General features: G+C 46.8%; 1 protein-coding gene across 9 annotated transcripts in view; it reads left to right on the top strand.

Moving 5' to 3' along the window:
- The window catches only part of STOX2 (storkhead box 2), a 246,384-nt gene that overhangs the window by 209,276 nt on the left and 17,380 nt on the right, over positions 1–19,728 (top strand). For 7 of the 9 annotated variants that reach the window (XM_032329341.1, XM_032329335.1, XM_032329337.1 and 4 more), the window contains one exon: positions 15,203–15,355. In XM_032329341.1, coding sequence (XP_032185232.1) covers positions 15,223–15,355 — 133 coding nt within the window. In that variant the 5' untranslated portion in view covers positions 15,203–15,222. Of the gene's footprint in view, positions 1–1,927; positions 2,098–2,122; positions 2,325–15,202; positions 15,356–19,728 lie in introns of those variants that run through there. The other 2 variants (XM_032329339.1, XM_032329340.1) reach the window with 2 other exon arrangements.

The raw sequence follows: 19,728 nt of genomic DNA, 5'->3' as shown, positions 1-19,728 counted from the left end.
GCGGAGAAGTGATTTGGAATGTAGGAACGGAATTTTTATTTGTAGCTGCTTCATGGGTTGTCGGGCAGAAGAGGGTCATACATTTTTTATTTTCCGAGGGCAGAATGGGAATCACTGGGTAGGGTCATAGGACTCAGCTCGGGGAGGGAGAACCTTCGTCGTGGGGGTGTTGGGGGTGGGGTGGGCACAGGCTCCTGCGGGAAGAGGTGGACCATCAGCTAAATGACAGAAGTGAAGAGAGGGTGTGATCGTGGTGGGACTAGAGCCTGCAGATCCTCTGCCTCGGTGATCTGGGATGGTCTGGATGGAGAGATTTGTTATATCCCTGGGCGGCCAGCTCTGGTCGCCTCCGCTGCTTCCTATTCGCCGCGGGCGAGTTGCTGTGTTCACGAGGATGTGGGGACTTGGCTGTGCAAACAGCCTCCGCCCCCCAAATCTACTTGGATCCTGTGTATTGGGTCGTTTCTTGGCACCTGTTTGGTTCCTGAGGGGAGACCGTGTGAGAGGTGCCCACGACGGCGTCATTTCTTTGGGGTCAGTCGGACCCCGTCATCACTCACACAGCGGACTTCGCTTCTTCCTTAATGGTGCTTTTCCTCCAGACTCCATTCTTCTGTGGCTCGAACGTGACTGCCGAGAAGCCTCCCCTCCTCTCCCCTCTGCCCACCCCCCTTTTCCTCTCCAGTTGTTTATATGCCGTGTCTCATACTCTAAATAGAGATGAATCATTTTCTCTATGGTTCGGGGTGTGTGTGTGTGTGTGTGTGTGTGTGTGTGTGTGTGTATAAATACGACATGCACACGTGCGTGTGCACGCAGTAGTCGGTGCACGGCTCATGACACCCAAACAGTGCCCTGAAACATGCCTTTGCATACAAACACACTACCGGGGTTTTTGGGGGTTGTTTTTTTTTTTTTTTTTTGCCTTTACTGATCTCAGACGCAGGATTTTTGTTTTTCAAAAAAGCAGAGGAAACGGCGATCCAGAAAACCAGGCAAAGGCCTGCCCCCTGTGCAGTTCCAGGGGTGTTGCGAGCTCAGGAGAGGCGTCGCAAACGAGTTCCTGACATAGTGACCTCATTCCCAGCACTGCCTCCCCGGGCGGCCGCAGAGGCTGCACCCGGCGGCGGCGGCGGCGGCGGCGGCGGCGAGCAGCAAGCGGCGGGCCGCCTTTGCTGCGAGCCTGCCGGCTGTGCCGGGAACGGGGAGGGCCAGGCTTGCAAGGGCTTGCGCGGAGACTGGAATTTATGACAAATAGCTCACTGCAGCTAAACTTTGATCCAGTGTACAGTAGAACCGCCTGTTACACACAGGAGGGAGATGCGTCCTTCATCACCATGAAAAGCCAGGCTTAAAAAAAAAGAGAGAGAGAGAGAGAGAGAGAGAGAATGGGTCAGGTTTATAATTACAGACTGGTGAGTATCTGACGCTAGATCCATTGTAATGTGTGTGTGTGTGTGTGTGTTTCCTTCAAGCATTTTGGAGGTGTGTGCCCTTTCCTGCTTTTCTCATGATGAAAAAAATCTCTGAATTGGTGCTCAGTGCAGGCACGGGAGGGGACCTGGGCCCCTTGGAGAGGAGGATGTACCCCTCACAGCCCCGGGCCTGGGGTACAGTCCCCGCCCGGAGTCTCCTTGCTGCACAGACAAAGGAGCCTGCACCGACAACCAGAGGCTGTAGCTTTTCTTGGAGCGATGACTCATTTCAGTTCACAAAGGATTCTGGGCAGGGTAGTGAGAAGTCAGGTTGGCTGATCCGTCCCTATGACTTCACTTTGCAGAGAACGAGGCGGAAGCCGAGTGACATTGCAGATTCCCGAGGCACTGCAGCCGGATGTTGGTTCAGGGCGAGGGGCTCTGATGTGTGGGACAGGCATGGGACAGATCCCAGCTGCTCCATGCCAACAGGATGAAAAAATGGTAAAGAGGATTTTTTTTTTCTCCTAAAATCCTTCACCAGCAAAGTACATTCACAGAGCCTCTTTTTAAGGTGCTTTTGGCCAGCTTTTGAAGCGAACTCCAACCAGTATCTCGAGCCCTGAATTGTAAGAAGAGCCGAGAGTTCTGGCACACATATTTTAAAAGTAGATCCACGAAGGTAAAGTACCAGATTCCTGTTGTGTTCCACGTGCCCTCAATAGCCCATCTGAAATGCTCCCTGGGGCTATGATGACTTGGAGGTTTACTCTTTCTTCTTATTCCAGATTCTAGGAGTTCCGTTTCTGTTACTGGCTCCTTCTTGTGCCTGGATGTAAGCCCCTCTAGCATGCACCAGGCTTTAGCGTCAAAGCTACCCGGGGATGGAGCCAGTCCAGAAAGGGTCAGGTAGGTTTCCCTGCTTTTCTTTCAAGAGCTGCTGTGTGTGATGCAATATGGTAAAATGTCTACGCCCGCTCTGAGAAGGGTGCGCTGTCCTCTGCAAGGCAGTCTTGCTGTTATAACCCCGTACAACCGCCGTCGGAGGCAGCAGAAGTGCCTCGCGTAAGCTGCCCACCAGATGCATGATTCATCCTCAGTCACGTCAGAACTGAAAAGTCAGACAGCTGTAGGATCTGCAAATAGGGAATAATTAAACTGCTCCAGATCTCGTCATCTGTGGTCTCTCTTCCACTGTGCGGATGGAGGCATTCGCAAAATACTACTTGACATCTTTTTCTTCTCAGTTAATATAGGCCCTGAAATCTGGCGTGTTCTTTGGCCCGTTTACCTACATGCAGTGCACTAAAATCCAAGAGAGCCTAATTCATGTGCTCGGGGACTGTTTCCAAGACTAACATCAGATTGAGGTGGATGTTTAACCACGAAGGAAGCAAGCCTGTTTCTTCCAAGTCTGCTTGAGGAGTCAAATTATTGCAGAGCTGTTTTTCGTCCAACATCCACGGGCTTTTCACAAGAAAGCTTTCTCTTTTTCAAACAGTGAGATGGCAGAATGGGGTCCTCCAAAGTCCATTACCTGTTGTGTTTCCAGAATGAAACCTGGCATGTCTGAAAGCATGGTTTTACCATCCTCTCGAATTTATGGGTTTACCAATCAAAGGCTACTGAGGATACTAAATCCCTTCTGTCATTTGTAATAATAATTAGAGCATTTTTCAATGCAAACTATATATGGGATCAGCTCCTTGAATATCTCTTTTCCCTTTGCTTTCATATCCATCCCCATAATCCACCCTTTCGTGGAGGGGAAGAAATCATGCTTCCTCCCTTCACGGTCAAAGATGGCCCTTCTGTGAGACAGTGCTCTGCATCTTCCAAGCGAAGTGGAGGGTGTCGAGTCAGCTTTAAGGGATGCTTGGTGACATCCTAGTGTGTTGAGAATATACAATAATTATATAAGGTCCCCGCAACCAGCAATTCCATTCATCCTTAAAGACCTTATTCAAAGTCTCCCTCTCCCATAAAGTTTTCCCTGATTACTCAACAGGAGGTCATTTCTTAATGCTGTTAGAGAATTACTATTTCTCTCTATGGAGAGATGAGTATAATTATATATTAATAAATTCCTATCGTAGGAGTTAATTTGCTAGTCATTCCTGTATTTTCTTGTGTCTCTTCTAAGGATGTTGTAAACAGTAATTTGAATATGTTAGAATTGCTGATATTTTCACACATTTGTATTATGTTTCCCCACCTAAATCATAAGCTCACTGAAGGCAAGGATCCAGACTTAGGCCTTTTTCCACAGTGCACGTCTCCTGGCAGTTCCCTGAACGTGGAAACCACTCAGGAAATAGTTGATGGTGAAGAGTTGAAAGTGGCAGCTTTAAAAGCATTCATTTGTCATGGAGGGTGAGAATGATCTGTTTTGTTCATTTTAAGGGTCTTCCCGGAGCAGACTAACGTAGGGTAGACGTTGGGAGTTCAGACCCCAGAAATGATGACTGGACTTAACCTTAGGAAATGATTGCAGATGGTGCCACGTGCTGCTAGTAAAGGGTTGTTACTGTTCAGAACAAACATGAACATGAGGCCCTTACGTGGGGGCATTGATTATGGTTTACTCGATGAGGAAGGATATTATCCAACAAGTCATCCATAGGTAAGCAGTATGCCAAATTCTGAATATTTATGTGAAAGTGACTCTCCTGAATCCCACAGGGCATGTTCCTTACAAGAGGTGATGATCATGGTTCTGTCAAAGTTTATATAGCTCTTGGTGTACTAAGTGTGCTCAAACCCAAGTGCTGAGTTTCCTTTCTTGGGGAAGAGATGGGCCCAGCCGAACTTTTGAAATAGGCCCACTTTCTTTGGTGTCCTTGTAACTGTCTACGCATACAATTCCCCGGCTTCTGGTGCCCTCCTCTCCAAGGGTCCTGGGGTCATGCATGCTTCCCGTTTGCTTTTAGACCATTCCCCCCAGCCCACTAATACATGCCAAATGCTGTATGTTTACGTATATATATCTTAACTTGCCTGCTTCCCAGTCAAGCTCTTCCATTTGCTCAGTGCTCATGCTCACATTAAAACCCAAAAGGTGAGCAGTCCAATCAAATTAATTCATATTAGTGTAACAAAGACTGTAGCCTCTAGGTCTCCTTGCAGATGTCCCAGTTTGGTTTAAAAAGAAAAAAAAAGGTTTCTTTTTGGGTCCAAATGATTTTCCTATCGGTAGAAATTCAAACACCATGAAAGAGTAAATTGAATAAATTTAATAGGCTCAGGGAAGGCAATTATACTACTATTACTATTGGCCAGATATGGTTTGGTCCCAGGGACAGTGTAAGCATTCAACATCCTCATCTCCTGTAACCCCCTCAGCTCTGTAAAGTGAACATCCCTTTGTGCCCGTTACCAAAGAAGAAATCGTGATCTCCCTCCACCAAATTAAATAATTTGTTCCAAATCCTACAACTAACGAGGAGCAGACCTAGGCTTCGAACCCGCAGTGTCGGCTGTGGAGTCCAAGGCCTCGGCCCCTGTCTCGTGATGCCAGACTTCGGAGAGAAAAGCTCCTCGTGGGCACAGGGAGTTGGGAGTGTTCCCGGTGGGTGTTGTCCAGCCTCTGCAAGCCTTCCTCCCCGTAAACTTTTACGTGTTCTTTCCTACCAGCCTCCGTGGCTGCTGAAAGGGGTGCTAAGAGTGTTCAGCGGCTGGGGAGTCGGTAGCAGTCATTCAGTATAATTTTGCTGTAATTTGGGGACTGTCAGCATTTATATAGGTTTGAACTGTATCTAATTGGGCCTTCTGGTTCTGGCATAATTGCATTGTGGAGGAATCAGTCACAGTGCGATTGGCGTACCTGAACGGGCAAAGCAGGGACTACAGAGGCTGAGAACAGTTGGGGCAAGTGTGACTTGTAAACAGTGGAAGCGAATGATCCTGGGGATGTCGGACCGACGTATTGACTTGTTGTTGAGAAACAGCATCAGTGGAAACTGCGGCGTCTTGGACGGCTCTGCTATTTGACTGGGTTTTGGTACAGGATGGCAGTGGAAGAGAAGCACGTGGTAGCTTCAGAGAGGCACGTCGATTCTGTCTTGCGTGACACACGTCTGGCCAAGAGGAGGAGGGTGCCACGTTCCATGGGACTCCCGTTGGCCGGGTTCGTCCCAGGGTGGCAGAACCTCCGAGAGGTCTTATTAATGGCTGTCAGCTAGGACTGGCATGTCAGCGTGGTTTTATCCCGGTGGTAAATGGCTGTAACTTAGCCCTAGATGAGCGTCTAAAGAGCAAAGGGGCAGCCGGTGATGGAAACGTCTGACAATAGCTGGGTCTCAACTTGCCTGTCTGTATGTGGAGTACCTTGGTATTCAAGCATGTGAGTGCGCGCTTGAAAGTAGCACACTCCTAGGGTTTACTCCGTAGTGCCCACTGTACGTCGCACGTGGGTCATAATGTAGAGCCTGAGCAAAGCTTTGAATTCCAGAAGCATGTCATTGGCCTGATGTCTCGTATTTCCGTCCTAACTTCTCAGTGACAAATCTCTTCCAAGAGCGGAGTGGTCCAGTGGCATTGGTTAAAAATGATTAGCAAGGTGCCGGTGGTCATTCCTGGTGATGGTGACAGCGGACTCCCTGTAAGGGGGCTCTCAGCCATCCCAGTCCATTAGTCACCCTCCTCTACCCCGTTCTCCACCGACCCACCCACCATTCTCCAGATGCTTAGGCATCTCTGCTTATCTGGTAACGATTTTCTTTATCAGTGGTCAGATCTCAGGAGTAAGGGCAATCGCCACTATGACTAATGAAAGCGTGTAGATTGAGGAAGGGAATGGGTTTCTCCTATAAGCCAGTGAACTGATTGATTTGTCATTGTACCTAGTAGCTGCATGTCTACGCTAAGCAGGAAGATTCAGGGGATGTGATGGACCTCAGCCCATGTGTGTGTTCTTGCGTGCATGCGTGTGTGCCGTAGACCCCTGTGTTTGCTCTTGTATACCGTCATGCAAAGTTTCTTAGTAAAGTCACAGGTGGCAGACACCATTCACTTGGGCATTACTAATTGGAGCCCCCATGTACATTTCTCTTTTAAATTAAGACAATTTATGCAAACGATAGCTTAGGAATTAGACCTTCTGTAAGAGACCCATCACGTATTGAAATAAAGCACCAGGTAACTTTAGAAAAGCTGTTGTAGAATTTCCAAATATTCTAAAATACCTTATCTTAAAAAAAAAAAAAGTGTCATCTTTACGGCCATCAAGGAAGGATTGCAGTGAAGGCTCAGCCTTAAATTTCTGAAATCAGTGGCATTGAAACCAAACCTATAGTAAACTGGTAAAAGGGCCTTTTTTCAATGCCAGTTTCCTTTTAGATTTCAAATGCGAGCATTTGTAAGTCAAGGATAGTAGTTTGGTTTCAAGGGAAAACTATTTAAAATGCCGCAGCCTGTGAGTTCATGGGGGTGTACACGCCGCCCTCCTGCAAGGGGGTTGCTGTCTGCTGGGGAGGGTCTGGGAGGGGAATACGTGTTCTTCTAGAGCAGCTTCTTAAAAAATATTGCGGTAGACCCTCCGTTAAGAGAACCAAACACCACTCATACATAAAGTTGGGGTAAATAAATTGAACTACATTGTAAAACCCAGGGTCTGTCCGATGTATCAGAAACATTGTTCATGTAACAAGAGCTTCTGATTTCCCCAGGTTCAAGGGTGTTTCAGATAAAACTTGGCATGTCAGGAGTCCTGTGAACAGTTCATTCAAAGGAATACAGTTGTATTGCTTCTGTGCCCACTCTACATTTTATAGGCATGTTTGACCATTTTTATGAGTCACAGTGTCTACTGCATGTGGTAATTTTATTGGCATCTATAATTTTAACTTTAGTGTTAATTTTGGCAACACGGAGAACAAAAACAGGCGCGCTTTAGTGCTGAGGAGCAAAGCTGAGCCAGACTTCGAATTAGCAGGAGCAAATGATGAAGCTTTTATTACAAGGGAAGAAATGAATGGCTAATATATGTTGCTATTCTTTTTAAAATTAAAGCCTACTTTTTTCAGATTGGATTGAGTATTAAAATAGTTTCTTTAACAAGACGGAAATAGAGCTACACAGGAGGACCGTGTTAAGCTTTTATGCCAGAATTCTGCTACATTGATATAGAATCATAGAGTCATTGAGAGCCTGAAGGAATCTTTGACATCATTTCTAAACCCTCATTTTACAGACAAGGAAACAGATGCAGAGTGGTTATTGTATCTAGTTATGAGAGACTGGGCACTTATTAGAACACCTTCTGAATGCCTTTATGTGCTGGGAATTTCCCGATTATAAATTAGTACAGTTTCAGGACTGTGTTGGTAAGTAGGTTGCTTTGATTCATGAATTTCATTAGTGTCAAAGGTCACTCTTTAATCCAGAGTACAGCTCAAACCGACATTCACAGCAGAAACTAGTATTTAAAAATAAACAGGAAAACAGGATAATTTAAACATAATGCTAGTGGTTGGAAAAAAAATAGATTATTTAAAGAAGGATAAGATAGAAGATGGGCTTCGGGGTCCTTTCAAGGGTGTAGTTTATTATGATGTAGTTCTGGAAAAATTTTGGCTGTCCTTGTCTTATAGAGTTGTGTGAAGAAGGGTACTTTAAGGTGGAAGGAAATAGATTTATGTTTGCTTTCCTAGCTAGGTATCTTTTGGAAAGCTGCGGATATCATTTGGGAGGAGATGGATGCATATTGGTGTGAAAGTCATGTCTTCTTAGGAGCTATGTTGCCCTCCTCCAGATGCAGAGGTTGGAGAGTACCGAGAACCTAAATTAATAACTGAAAAAAAAAAGGCATTTATAAACAACAGAGTTTTATTACAGTACCTTTTTTTTTTTTTTTTGGCACACCGATAGAACTGAGATAGGACCCATTTTGCAACTTAAGTGCCTAAAGGTATTAAATATATAACAGGCTCTCAAATGTATTTCTTGAAAGGATGAATTATGTGAGGAAGAAATTTTTTTGAAATAATTCCAATTAAAGGAACTAGCCAAAAGTTGGGAAGGAAGGGGGGGTCGATGGTAAAAATGTGTGTTCATGATGAAGATATTTCTGAGGTGGGAATAACTAGCGGCAGACAGTGCAGGATAAAGTCGGCACGTGCAAGATTTCTGCTTGTCGTCGCAGACCCTCCTTGTCAGCTGCCTGGGCACTTGTCATGGTTGCGGGGGTTTGTTTCCCACAGATGCGGAAGAGTGATTTTTCTGACACCAACATGTCACGTCAGTCCACAAACACATGCAAAGCTTCCCCATCAGCATCGAGAATTAGATGTAAGCCTCTGGTCAGCCAGGATCCCTCTGACTGCTGTTTTTCCTCCATCCCACCCCCAGCATGGTCCAGCTGTGCCCAGGGGTGCCTAGCACCCCCACCCCAGGCTGCGCTGCTTTCTGCCCGCGTGCGCATGCGCGCCTTCCTGCCTCTGCTGGACTCCCCACGCTCCTCCCCACGCTCCTCCCCACGCTCCTCCCCACGCTCCTCCCCGCTGGCACCGGGGGCTTTCCTCTGCCCTCAGGCTTCTCAGCTCACCAGTACCTCAAATAAAAGCAATGTCCAAATACTCAGTGAGGCATTTTTGACTTTAATGTTAAATGCTCTTAAAGTCAAAACGGTGCGCTCACAGCTGGAATATTGTCATGTCTTCTCAGATTTTAAATTTATTTACCAGAAATTTCTGGAATGCTTATTCTGCCCCAGACACGGTGCTTGGTTTTTTCTAACTTATTTTGGATTTGACACATGCTTCCCGAGAACCGTACTTAAAAGGATATTTGTAAGAAATAAAGCTGAAAAAAAAAAAAAAGAAAGAAAAGAAAGCTGAAATAAAACCTATTTACCCCTTCATTCTAGAACAACAGACAGAACTGTGGCAGTCCAGAAAAAAATTTGTTAGCCTGCAAAGTAGCTATGAGTTGTCTTTATGAATGCGTTCAGAACTCATTCTGACAAAAGAAAAATCCATCCCATAAATTACAGACAAGTCACCATAGTTTATACACAATGTGTTAGTTTCTGTAGATTATGGTGACCGGTATTTTCCCTTGTTTTCTTCTTTAACCATTACATGCGGTCCAGTTGCTAGAAGAATTTTCTGGTTTGTTTGTTTTTTAAAAGATTTTATTTATTTTGAGACAGAGAGAGAGCGTGCATGAGTGGGGGGAGAGGCAGAGGCAAGGCGGAGAGAGAATCTTAAGGAGAGGAGAGAATCTTAAGCAGACCCCATGCTGAGTGTGGAGCCCAACACAGGGCTCGATCTCACGACGTCGAGAGCACCTGAACTGAAATCAAGAGTCAGATGCTTAACCAACAGAGCCACCCAGGTGCCCCAAAGTTTCTAGTGTTTTAAGAGTGACTTGCTCGCTCATTAAGCAGGTCTTACATAAAAGAGCCATAGAAGATCATGGTAAACTTGGCTAATGTATTGCATTAAGAGGTATCTGTGATTGCTTTAATACAGATCTTAAATGCATGTCCTGATCCTCACTTAATATATAATTATTTTTCTGTGGTAACTGCTGTGTTTCGGTGCACTGTTATTGATAGTTGAAACTAAGAGTCTTAGAAATTGCCTGGTTGGGTATATTTGGTCTCTTGTTATTTTGTTTGTTTTGCAATTATTTAGCAAAAATATGTGAGGAAAGTCACAATCCTTAAAATACCCTGGGAAATTCCTAGGATTACAATATTATGAATGGAGAGTCATTCATTCATACTTTCATTCAACAAACGTTTACTGAGTGTCTGGTGTAACCTCTGCCTGACCCTAGGGCCTGGGAATATAGTTGGAATATAGCGTTTGTGTGTTCTTTGGCAGAACTTTTAGTCGCGGGGGGCGGGGGGGTGAGGCAGACAGTAAACCAGTACACACACACACACACACACACACACACACACACACATTCAGAGAGTGAAGACAGTAGTTTGCTTAGATTCTGGTGCCAAGTCAGGGGTGTGTGTGGTTTTTCTGTACCACCAAGCACTTTTCTTTTTCTTTCTTTCTTTCTTCTTTTTTTTTTTTTTTTTTTAAGATTCTATTTATTTAATTGACAGAGATTGCAAGTAGGCAGAGAGAGAGAGAGAGAAGGAAGCAGGCTCCTTACTGAGCAGAGAGCCCGACTCGGGGCTCAATCCCAGGACCCTGAGATCATGACCTGAGCCGAAGGCAGAGGCTTTAACCCTCTGAGCCACCCAGGCGCCCCCCAAGCCCTTTTCTAACACCAGCCTACAACTGGGCTGATTTCGGACACCGTCTACCTGGAGAGAGCATAGATCCCACAGGTTTTATCTGAATTATTTTGGATTTGACAACTGTTCCCTGAGGACTGTAGTTAAATGGAAGTTTGTAAGAAAATAAAGCTGATATAAATCTATTTACTCTTTCTTTTTAGAACAATATGAATTACAGCCCCTCAGAAAACATTTATTAGCTGCAAAGTAGCTATGAGTTGGCTCACTCCTAGAAGACTGCCCCCCCCCCCCCCAAACCAATGGAAAGCCCAAGTTGTTCCCTGTGCTTCTGAACAGACTGGCTCCGTAGCAGAGGTTTCCATGACCCCTCCTTTGGACTCAAGGAACTTGCTAGAGCAGCTTGTAGAACTCGGAGAAACGTTTTACTGATGAGAGTGCCAGTTTATTATCCAAGGATATAGCTCAGGAACAGCCACAAGAAAGAGCTGTGTAGTAGGGTTAAGTACAGGGAAGGGGCTCAGAGCTTCCCTGCTCTCTGGGCGCACCTCTCTTCCCCAAATACCCATGTGTCCACCAACCCGGAAGCTCTCTGAACTCCATCCTTTGGGTTTTTGTGGAGGCTTCATTACAGAAGCATAATCAACTGAGTCATTGGCCATTGGTGACTGATTCAACCTGTCCAGCCCCTCTCCCCTTCCCGAAGGTCGGGGAGGAGGACTGCGAATTCTGACCCTGCGACCACAGGGTGAGTTCTCCCGCACCGCCCCCCCCCCCCCCCACCGCTTTCCACTTCAGGTCCAAAAATGACCTTCGCAACATAACACAAGACACCTTCTCTCTCTCATCACTGGGAAATGCCGCAGGCGTTAGGGACCCTGTGCAGGAAATAGGGATAAAGACCAGATACTTTTTTTTTTTTAAATACATCACGTATCATACTCAGGTAGTATAAGAGAGTGTCCCCTGCAGGTGGGAACAGCATTGGATCAGGTGGTCAGGACAGGGCTCCCTGATTAAACCGAGACTCCGAGAAGAAGTCACTCCAGCAAAGGTCTGTGCAAGGAGCCTTCTAGAAGCTCAACAGATGCAGAGGCCGTGCGTTGAGAAAAAGCTTGTCCTGTTCAAAGAACAGAGGAAGTTGTGAGTGTGGAAGAGGGAGGGAGTGGGGAGCAGTAGGGTGTTGGTCCTAGAGGAAGCTGGACAGGCCCAGACCCAGACCCTGTGGGCTACTGCAGACCTGGTGAACCGTTCTGCTCTTTCTGGGTGCAGTGGGCTGTCGCCCAAGGACTTTATGCAGGGAGTGGTGAGTTTCCCGTTTTTCTGGGACATGGCTGCTCTGTGGAGAAGGGAAAGCTGACAGTCATCAAGCCAGTCCAGTGGGCAGGGGCCCGGTGCGGGGGTCGGGAGGTGCTTTGGGGGAGGGGTAACACTGGAGTCAGAGGGGAGGAGCCCGCCCAGGAGCATCTGGGCACAGTGTGGATGAGGATTGCTGATAGGGTTGGAGACCAGAAGCGAGTGGGAAATAATTTATCTTGGTGCGGTATAAAAACAAGAGGACGACAGAGTCCCTTAGAGCATCTAAATTCCATTCTGTTCTATAGCCTGAGTTAAAAATTATGGCACAGAGTCATTATTAGAGCGAAACTGAGCTTTTCCAAAACAAATGCAGTTCAGACACACTCGAAGCATGCCGGCTCTTGTAGTTGGCAGCGACGAGCGTAAAGAAACGGACAGAGAACACGGCAGTTCGACTCAACGCATAATTTCCCCCAAAAGCAGAAGGACAAGCCTGGCCTAAAAAGTGTTTAGTTTTGCTCACTGTCCTCGCTTTCCGCAGAGAGCGCGAGTTTCCCGGAACCTATACAGAATTCTAAAGTAGACCTGCCCTTAAAAAAGCATCCCTCTTAGTGGGTTTGTATCCCTGGTCTTCTGAGAAGTCCTAAATCATGGTAGGCAAATCTCCGAAGGTGTTCAGCTTCCGACTGGTACGCAGGTCCAAAGGGGCTGGAGTCTGCTTTGATCTCTCCCGTGGCCTTTTCATCTCATTTTCCAAAACATCCCAAGTGACTTTGAGGTCCACGCGGCTACCCTGCCAGTTTATCGGGAGCCCAGCCTCGGCATCCCCACCCTCTCCTGGAGAAAGTGGACGGAGAGAGAAGGATTTCCAGAAAAGATCTGGAACTCCCAACGCCCTCCTCCACCGCACCTCGCAGCCACCCCTGGTCCGTCTGTCACACAGGAGGCTTTAGCATGAGGTTTTGTTTTAATTGAGGGCACAACAGGTTTAAAAAGATACACAGTGTTCTAGGCGGTAGCGCACTTGCCCACTGAGATGGTCCCAGCCCACACAAAGCCGTCATTTTTGAGTCACGAGTATGAGCGGAGCTTTCCCAGCCAGTGAAAGAAACTCAGATCCCCAGGGACAGGCACAATTCCATGTTCTTATTTCTACCCGCTGCTCCCCCACCAGGTGTTTGCCAGAAGCCCCTCTTTATGGTGTTTCTATCCCGCAGGCCCCCCAAGTTCATGGGTTCTCAGTGAGGTCAGTTCCTGTCTTTTGCTGTTCTTCTCTTGTGCTGGGTTTTGGTCTAACACGGCCAACCCCCGGCCCCACTGACCACTATACCGCACCAAGATAAATTATTTCCCACTCGCTTCTGCCAACCCCCGGCCCCACCGACCACTTCTCACCCCCGTCTTGCAGAGAATGGAGCCCTGGGTGAGGCAGGAGAGAGGAAAGCACTGAACTGAGCTGGGTTTCGTGGGAGGTGTGGTGCTCCCACCTTTGACCCTGGGGGCTTGCTGCTTCATTCACGGGCCTGTTAGGCTTAACCCTCCCCTGGTGGTTTTCATTGGCAGGCCCCTTTGGCCTGGTTTTGTCCATCAAACCTTTTCCCATCTAGTCTGTCAAAGCACATTCAGGTTCTTTCTCCAAGGGCCTCTGGGCCCCCAGGAAACCAGGGATCGTGGCTGGGCACAGCTTTCCATGCCTCGACAGAGAGGAGGCTGGTCCCTGTCAGCCATGCTGCTTGGGCCACAGGTGGGCCGAGTCTGGGATCTGGCCAGCCAGGGTAGTTTACTGGAGAGAGAAATCATGCTTAGGAAAACAAAAAAAGGAGAGATTACATAAATACGTGTGGGACGTAAGCTCCAAAGCCCACACAAACTTGCTGTGCTCAAACATCCCCCTCTTTCTGTAGGGCCTTTTCTCCAGGGAAACCTTGCAAAGCTCCCCCTGTCTGACACAGGTGGTACCCAGGTGTCAAGGTCAGACTTCCCTGCTCTGCCAGCCTCTCCCTCTGCTGGCCCCCCCCACCTCCCCTCTCCCCCATTTCAGAAGTCTTTCCAGGGAATTCTAGAAGTCCTTGGAACAAAGTTTGCAAAACAGCCCACCGTGACTTGACGATCACGGAGAGGAAGACAGACACACTGCATGCCGACTCTCCGGGAGTGTCTACCCCCTGCTGCGGGGTCTTCAGCCCGCCCCCAGCCGCCCCCCCCCTCCCCGGGCTCCTTTAGTTGCAGACATATGTCGGCGGCCGCGGTCCTATGTGCAGGATCTGCTCTCTGTGGCTCCCTCCGGTCCCCGCTGTCGCTGAAATTCACATCTGACTTTGTCATTCCTGAAATGCCTTCGGTGGCTCAGCATCCCTCATCGGATGAAGGCCCTGGGCACTCAGCTATTCACTCACGGCTGTCCCTGCACACCTGTGCCCCTTCTCTGCTACTCCCCAGAAAACACCTGCTGACCGGTCCTACCATCCCCCCCCGCCCCCCCCCCCCCCCCCCCCCCCCCCCCCCCCCAGCCACCAGGCACACTCCTAGTCATCCCTGGATTCAGGCTGCTCATCCACGGGGAAACCACCCACTTCCTGCTTCTAAGCCCCGCCACCTCCTCCCCCTCCACTGCTTGCCCCCAAGGGGCTGCTGCACCCCCACCCCCCCCTCAGCCCCAGCCCTCCATTGTTCACCTTCCACGGTGACCTGTGAACTCTGGGCCACTTGTCTGTCTCCTCCGCTCACACAGAAGCTCCCTGAGAGCAGAGGTGTTTCCGGGGGAGGAGGGATGACTCCCTCTCCCGAGTCAACCCCAAGCCCCCAGCAGATGCCTGACCCGGAGAGAGCACTCAGCATCGGATCGAATGAATCTCCACGATTTCAGCAAGTGCGTTTGTCGAGATGGGAATGGCAGCTAGACATAAGCCAGCCCCAAGTTCATAAAATCAGAGATCCTTTCTCAGGCTCGTGTTGTATGCCTTTCAGTAGTTAAGCCTGAGGCAGGGAGCTCTCTGGTTGGCAAGGTGGGTTCTAGTAGTCGAGGCCGCCGGGCGTCTGCTGCTCTGGCCTTCCACCTGCGTGGCTTTGGCCGTGGCCGGAACAGACTGCCGCACTCAGAGGGGATCCGTTCCTAATAAAGGGAACGGGGAAGAATCCAAGGAGGGGCATGTGTGTATGTGCAGGTGTGTGTGTGTGTGTGTGTGTGTGTGTGTGCGCGGGCGCGCACGCACGCGCGCGCAGGTGTTTGTGTGGGACGAAAGGCCGGGTCCTTGAATGAGCTGCTTACTTGAAAATTGTCTTTCTGCAGGTGATGTGTCACCAATCAGCATGTCTCCCATCAGTCAATCTCAGTTTATCCCCCTCGGGGAGATCCTTTGCTTGGCCATCTCAGCAATGAACTCCGCCAGGAAACCTGTCACCCAAGAGGCGCTGATGGAGCACCTGACCACGTGTTTCCCAGGTAACGGGAAAAGAGCATAGCGCTGTCCAGATAGGGGCATGTTCCTTTACCGCAAGACGTCACGCGGACCATTTCTCTCATTTAAATGTAATAGAAAAAAAATTCTTTGCCAAAACGCGCCAGAAACTTTTTTTGTAGTTCTGTCATTCAAAGCCGAGGCACCCCTGTTCCTTCAAAAGTAATTTGCTGTCTTCGGGTGTTACGGCAGTCCTTTTAAAATCGGCACTGAGAAGAAGACATTAAAGCAGAATCCGTGCAGAATTCTAGCAAAAATGGCCAAGGTTCTGTTCAACCTCTCCATAATCTTCTTCAAATACATGAACATCAGGATTCATGGTAACAGGTCAGATAATTTGGGTCCCAAGGGACTACGCTAAAAAGACAGTAATGTCAAAAATAAACAGGCTTTGTCTGCTTGTGTCATGGCTTGATGAGTTTTTATCATCTGATATTGGATAAATCAGTTCAGATGTTTCCTTTTCTTTTAAATATTATGAAAAGAACAGGCCAGTTGCTGCACAAATAGCACTGGGTGCCTCCAGCGCGGGAAGACATTAGGGTGAGAGCTCAGGGCTGAATGTCCTCTCGCCAAAGAGGCCTCCCACTACTCAGCTCCAGGGCATCAGACCCCTCCCCACCCAAAAACGTAGAACCCTGCCAGAGTTGCAAATCTCTTACCTTTTCAAGAGAATCTGGACTTTCAGTTTTATGTGAAATCTATAGGCTTTCTTCACTTTTGGCCGTTGAGTGTCTGTCTTGTGTGTGTGTGTACATTTTAACACAGGGGTGCCAGTGATGTGCAAGTCAGATAAAACACAATACCTTGCCCCCAGTTGGCCAGCTTGGCTGGGACTCTACCTATGGCTGCATTAAAAATGAACCCGTGACACAGGTTCCATTCAGCCTAGAAGAGACCTTGGTCAGTAGAAGCTAGAGGCTGTAGCCGTTAGCTCTTGCTACTGAGATGCTGGGTAACAATCACAGAGCATCAGTGGCATACCACAATGAACATGTATTTAGCTCACGTATCTGGGGGTTCCCCAGGAGTCAGCTGACCCAGGCTGGACCTTCCAGGGGTCTCTGCTCCACCCGTGCCCCCTCCTCTTTGGAGAAGGAGACAAGCAGAGGCCTGTTCTGGACAACAGAGACACAAGAGAACAGGCCCAGTTGTCCAAGCGTTCTTCAGCCCTTTGGTCACACCATACCTGCTACTATTTTTTGGCCAAAGCAAACTTGGCTGAACTCAAGGTTGAGATGTAGGAAAATGCTCCCCACCTATGGGGGGAAGGCGGAAGGACTGCTTCTAAACTAAATATTCATCTACTGTGTTGAGTCTCCCCACTTTTCCTTTTGCCCCAACAGAACTTTATAGTTCTCTCCCAGTGATTTTTTTCCTCCTTCTTCTATTTTCTAATTAACACGTCTCAAAATTATGCATACCGTTTAAGAACATGGACTCACCTTCGCAATCTATAAATTGCCTTGAATTTTCTAACATTGTCTCTGAATATTCTTCACTGTCTGATGGTCTTTCTTTGTTAACTTCCAGGTAAACCCTTTTCCTTTCAGTGGTAACATAAGCAGAGTCCCAGGTGAGAGCCATCTAAGGAGACAGATTCTCAGACGGAATGCCTTTGTGAAGAAAGACCCTTCTCACAGCCTTATACCTGGTTAGCCACTTCTGACATCAAACGTCCCGGTAGCTTTTAAACTCCCTCTATTTTCATGTGGCTTCATGAGAGATCACATCACTTTTCCAAAGTTGGTTACATCTCTCCCATTATTGGCATATAAAATAGAGAATGGAAAGAACACGGGCCAGTTTGTAACAGTGAATTGTGAAAAATAGCGAAATAAAATAGTAAATTGTCGAGCAGCTGATTACAATATCACTAAGTTGGAATACTTTGCAGAGAAATTCATAGGTCACCTGTACTTAAAAGAACAACTGCTTTGCTAGCTTTTATGGTAAGTGAACTTACATCTCAAGACCTTATTGTCAGATAGACTGAGAGGAGCGAACTTAACCTTTTTCATCTTTGTGACACTGATGACTCTTTGTTCAAACCCAGATGGCAGGGGCACTGCATAAACCCGAGTCTAGAGCAGTGTTTGGCAAACCATGGCTGCAGGCTAAGTGTGGCCCACTGCTTATGCTTATAAATAAAGTTTTATTGGAACACAGCCTTGCCTAATTGTTTACCTATTGTCTTTGGCTACAGAACTGAGTACTTGCAGCTGGGAGATCATATGGCTGACAAAGTAAAATAGTTACTTTCTGACTGTTTCCAGAAAAAGTTTGCCAGCCACTGCTTTAGGGTACGGTAGTAATGATTTAAAGCTTTGTTTAGCAACAGTACCATATTTTAGACTAGTATTTCAGAAAATGAGGTTATTTCCTGCCTCTCTTCCTTCTTCCTTATCTCTCTTCCTCCTTTCTTTTCTTTTCGTCCTTTGATTTCCTTCCTTTCTTTTGCAAGCATTCAGGTACTTCAGAAAGAAATAATTTAGAAACTTAACACAATTCAAATTCTATTTGAAAGTGTATTTTCAGTGTGCTAAAACTCTGGAGGGATTTAAATGCCGTAGTTATGGGGCTTATTTTGTTTTCTTAAGGTAAGACTATTTACTTTCTTGTAGCTTACCATTTGAAAATAGAGTTTTGAAGTCTAACCAAATATTATTAAAATATTTGAACTCTCATGTTTAATGCCTATGTCATAAATTTTAAAAAAGGTCTAGATTTTGGTCTTTATATCCATATTCTAAAGAATGTTTTTAATGAAAAACCTAGTAAAAATGTCTGACATACTGAAATGGGACCCCTCTCCTTTTTTTTTTTTTTTTTAAATGTAAAACCTTTTATCACCTTTCTATACTGGTTGAATTTTTATTTTTTAATTTATTTTATTTTTTTAAGATTTTATTTATTTATTTGACAGAGAGAGATCACAGGTAGACAGAGAGGCAGGCAGAGAGAGAGAGGGAAGCATGCTCCCTGCTGAGCAGAGAGCCCCATGCGGGACTCGATCCCAGGACCCCGGGATCATGACCTGAGCCGAAGGCAGCGGCTTAACCCACTGAGCCACCCAGGTGCCCCCCCCCCCTTTTTAACAGCTAAGTAAGTACTCCTCGTCCATCTATCCCGAATGGTCATTTAAATCAGACTAATACTTGTTGAGTTGTTGTAGTTGGAACTTCCCGGGAGGAAAGCTGACCCTCAGAGAAAGAACTGCTAATGGGGTTGAAGTTGGCTTTTAAATTTGCCGGAGAATGTTAACGTTATATACCCCGCATTCTATCTCCCAACTCACCCCGTTACGTCAGTGCTTGCAGAATTCCCCCTCGGCCAGTGTTCTCCACACATGAGAAGAAATAATCCAAAGAAGCCCACGAGAGTTTCTGTCCAAAATGCTAGAATGTGGGTAGGTGCTCTCCGTTCCGAGAGTGGTCGGATTTGCGGGATTAAAGAGATCTTACAAGTCTAAGCGTCCCGTTGACAAGCGGTGCTTTTAGGTATCTGCTTTTGCTTTGGAAAGATGCGAAGGTGTGGAAAAGGAGACAAGTCAGCTTTCAGCTCTATTTGGATATAAAGTTCATCTTTGTTCTTGAAGTCCTCAAAATCCAAATTCGTGGTGAATTTTGGGACTAGAATCTGGAAGTGGTGGAAAGTGCAAACACTAAAAATACCCATCACAGCCATCTCTTTCCCAGGAGAGTCCTGCCGATTTCTTATGCAAGTTTGGATTCCACAGACACTTAAAAATACCAGTCATTAGACAAGGGCTTCGTAATAAAATAATCATCCTAAAAATCAGTGACTTGCAGTTAAAGCTTTGAAAACCCACTGGCAGTAGTGTGGAGAGTGGATTGGACAGGGACTGCTTCTACTATGTTTTTTCAAACTAAACATGATTGGACTGACAAACTTGAAAATCCAAGACATGAAAACTTTAGATGTAAGTTCTCTTTGGAAACTCGTGCTTATTCCTTCCTTTGGGAATAATCCGAGCACTTATTTATTTATTTTTTTCCCCAGAGCTTTTTTTTTTTTTTAATTAACATATAACGTATTATTTGTTTCAGGGGTACAGGTCTGTGAATCATCAGGCTTACACAATTCACAGCACTCACCATAGCCCATACCCTCCCCAATGTCCATCACCCTGCCACCCCATCCCTCTCCACAGCCCACTCCCCTCCAGCAACCCTCAGTTTGTTTCCTGAGGTTAAGAGTCTCTTATGGTTTGTCTCCCTCCCTGGTTTCATCTTGTTTCATTTTTTCCCTCCATTACCCCCATGATGCCCCGTCTTGCCTCTCAAATTCCTCGTATCAGTGAGATCATAGGATAATTGTCTTTCTCTGATTGACT

Source organism: Mustela erminea, chromosome 21, assembly GCF_009829155.1.
Source record: "Mustela erminea isolate mMusErm1 chromosome 21, mMusErm1.Pri, whole genome shotgun sequence".
In the NCBI taxonomy this organism is placed as follows: domain Eukaryota; kingdom Metazoa; phylum Chordata; class Mammalia; order Carnivora; family Mustelidae; genus Mustela; species Mustela erminea.
Note: the sequence above shows the minus strand (reverse complement) of the source record. Positions and strands in the feature narration are given on the sequence as shown.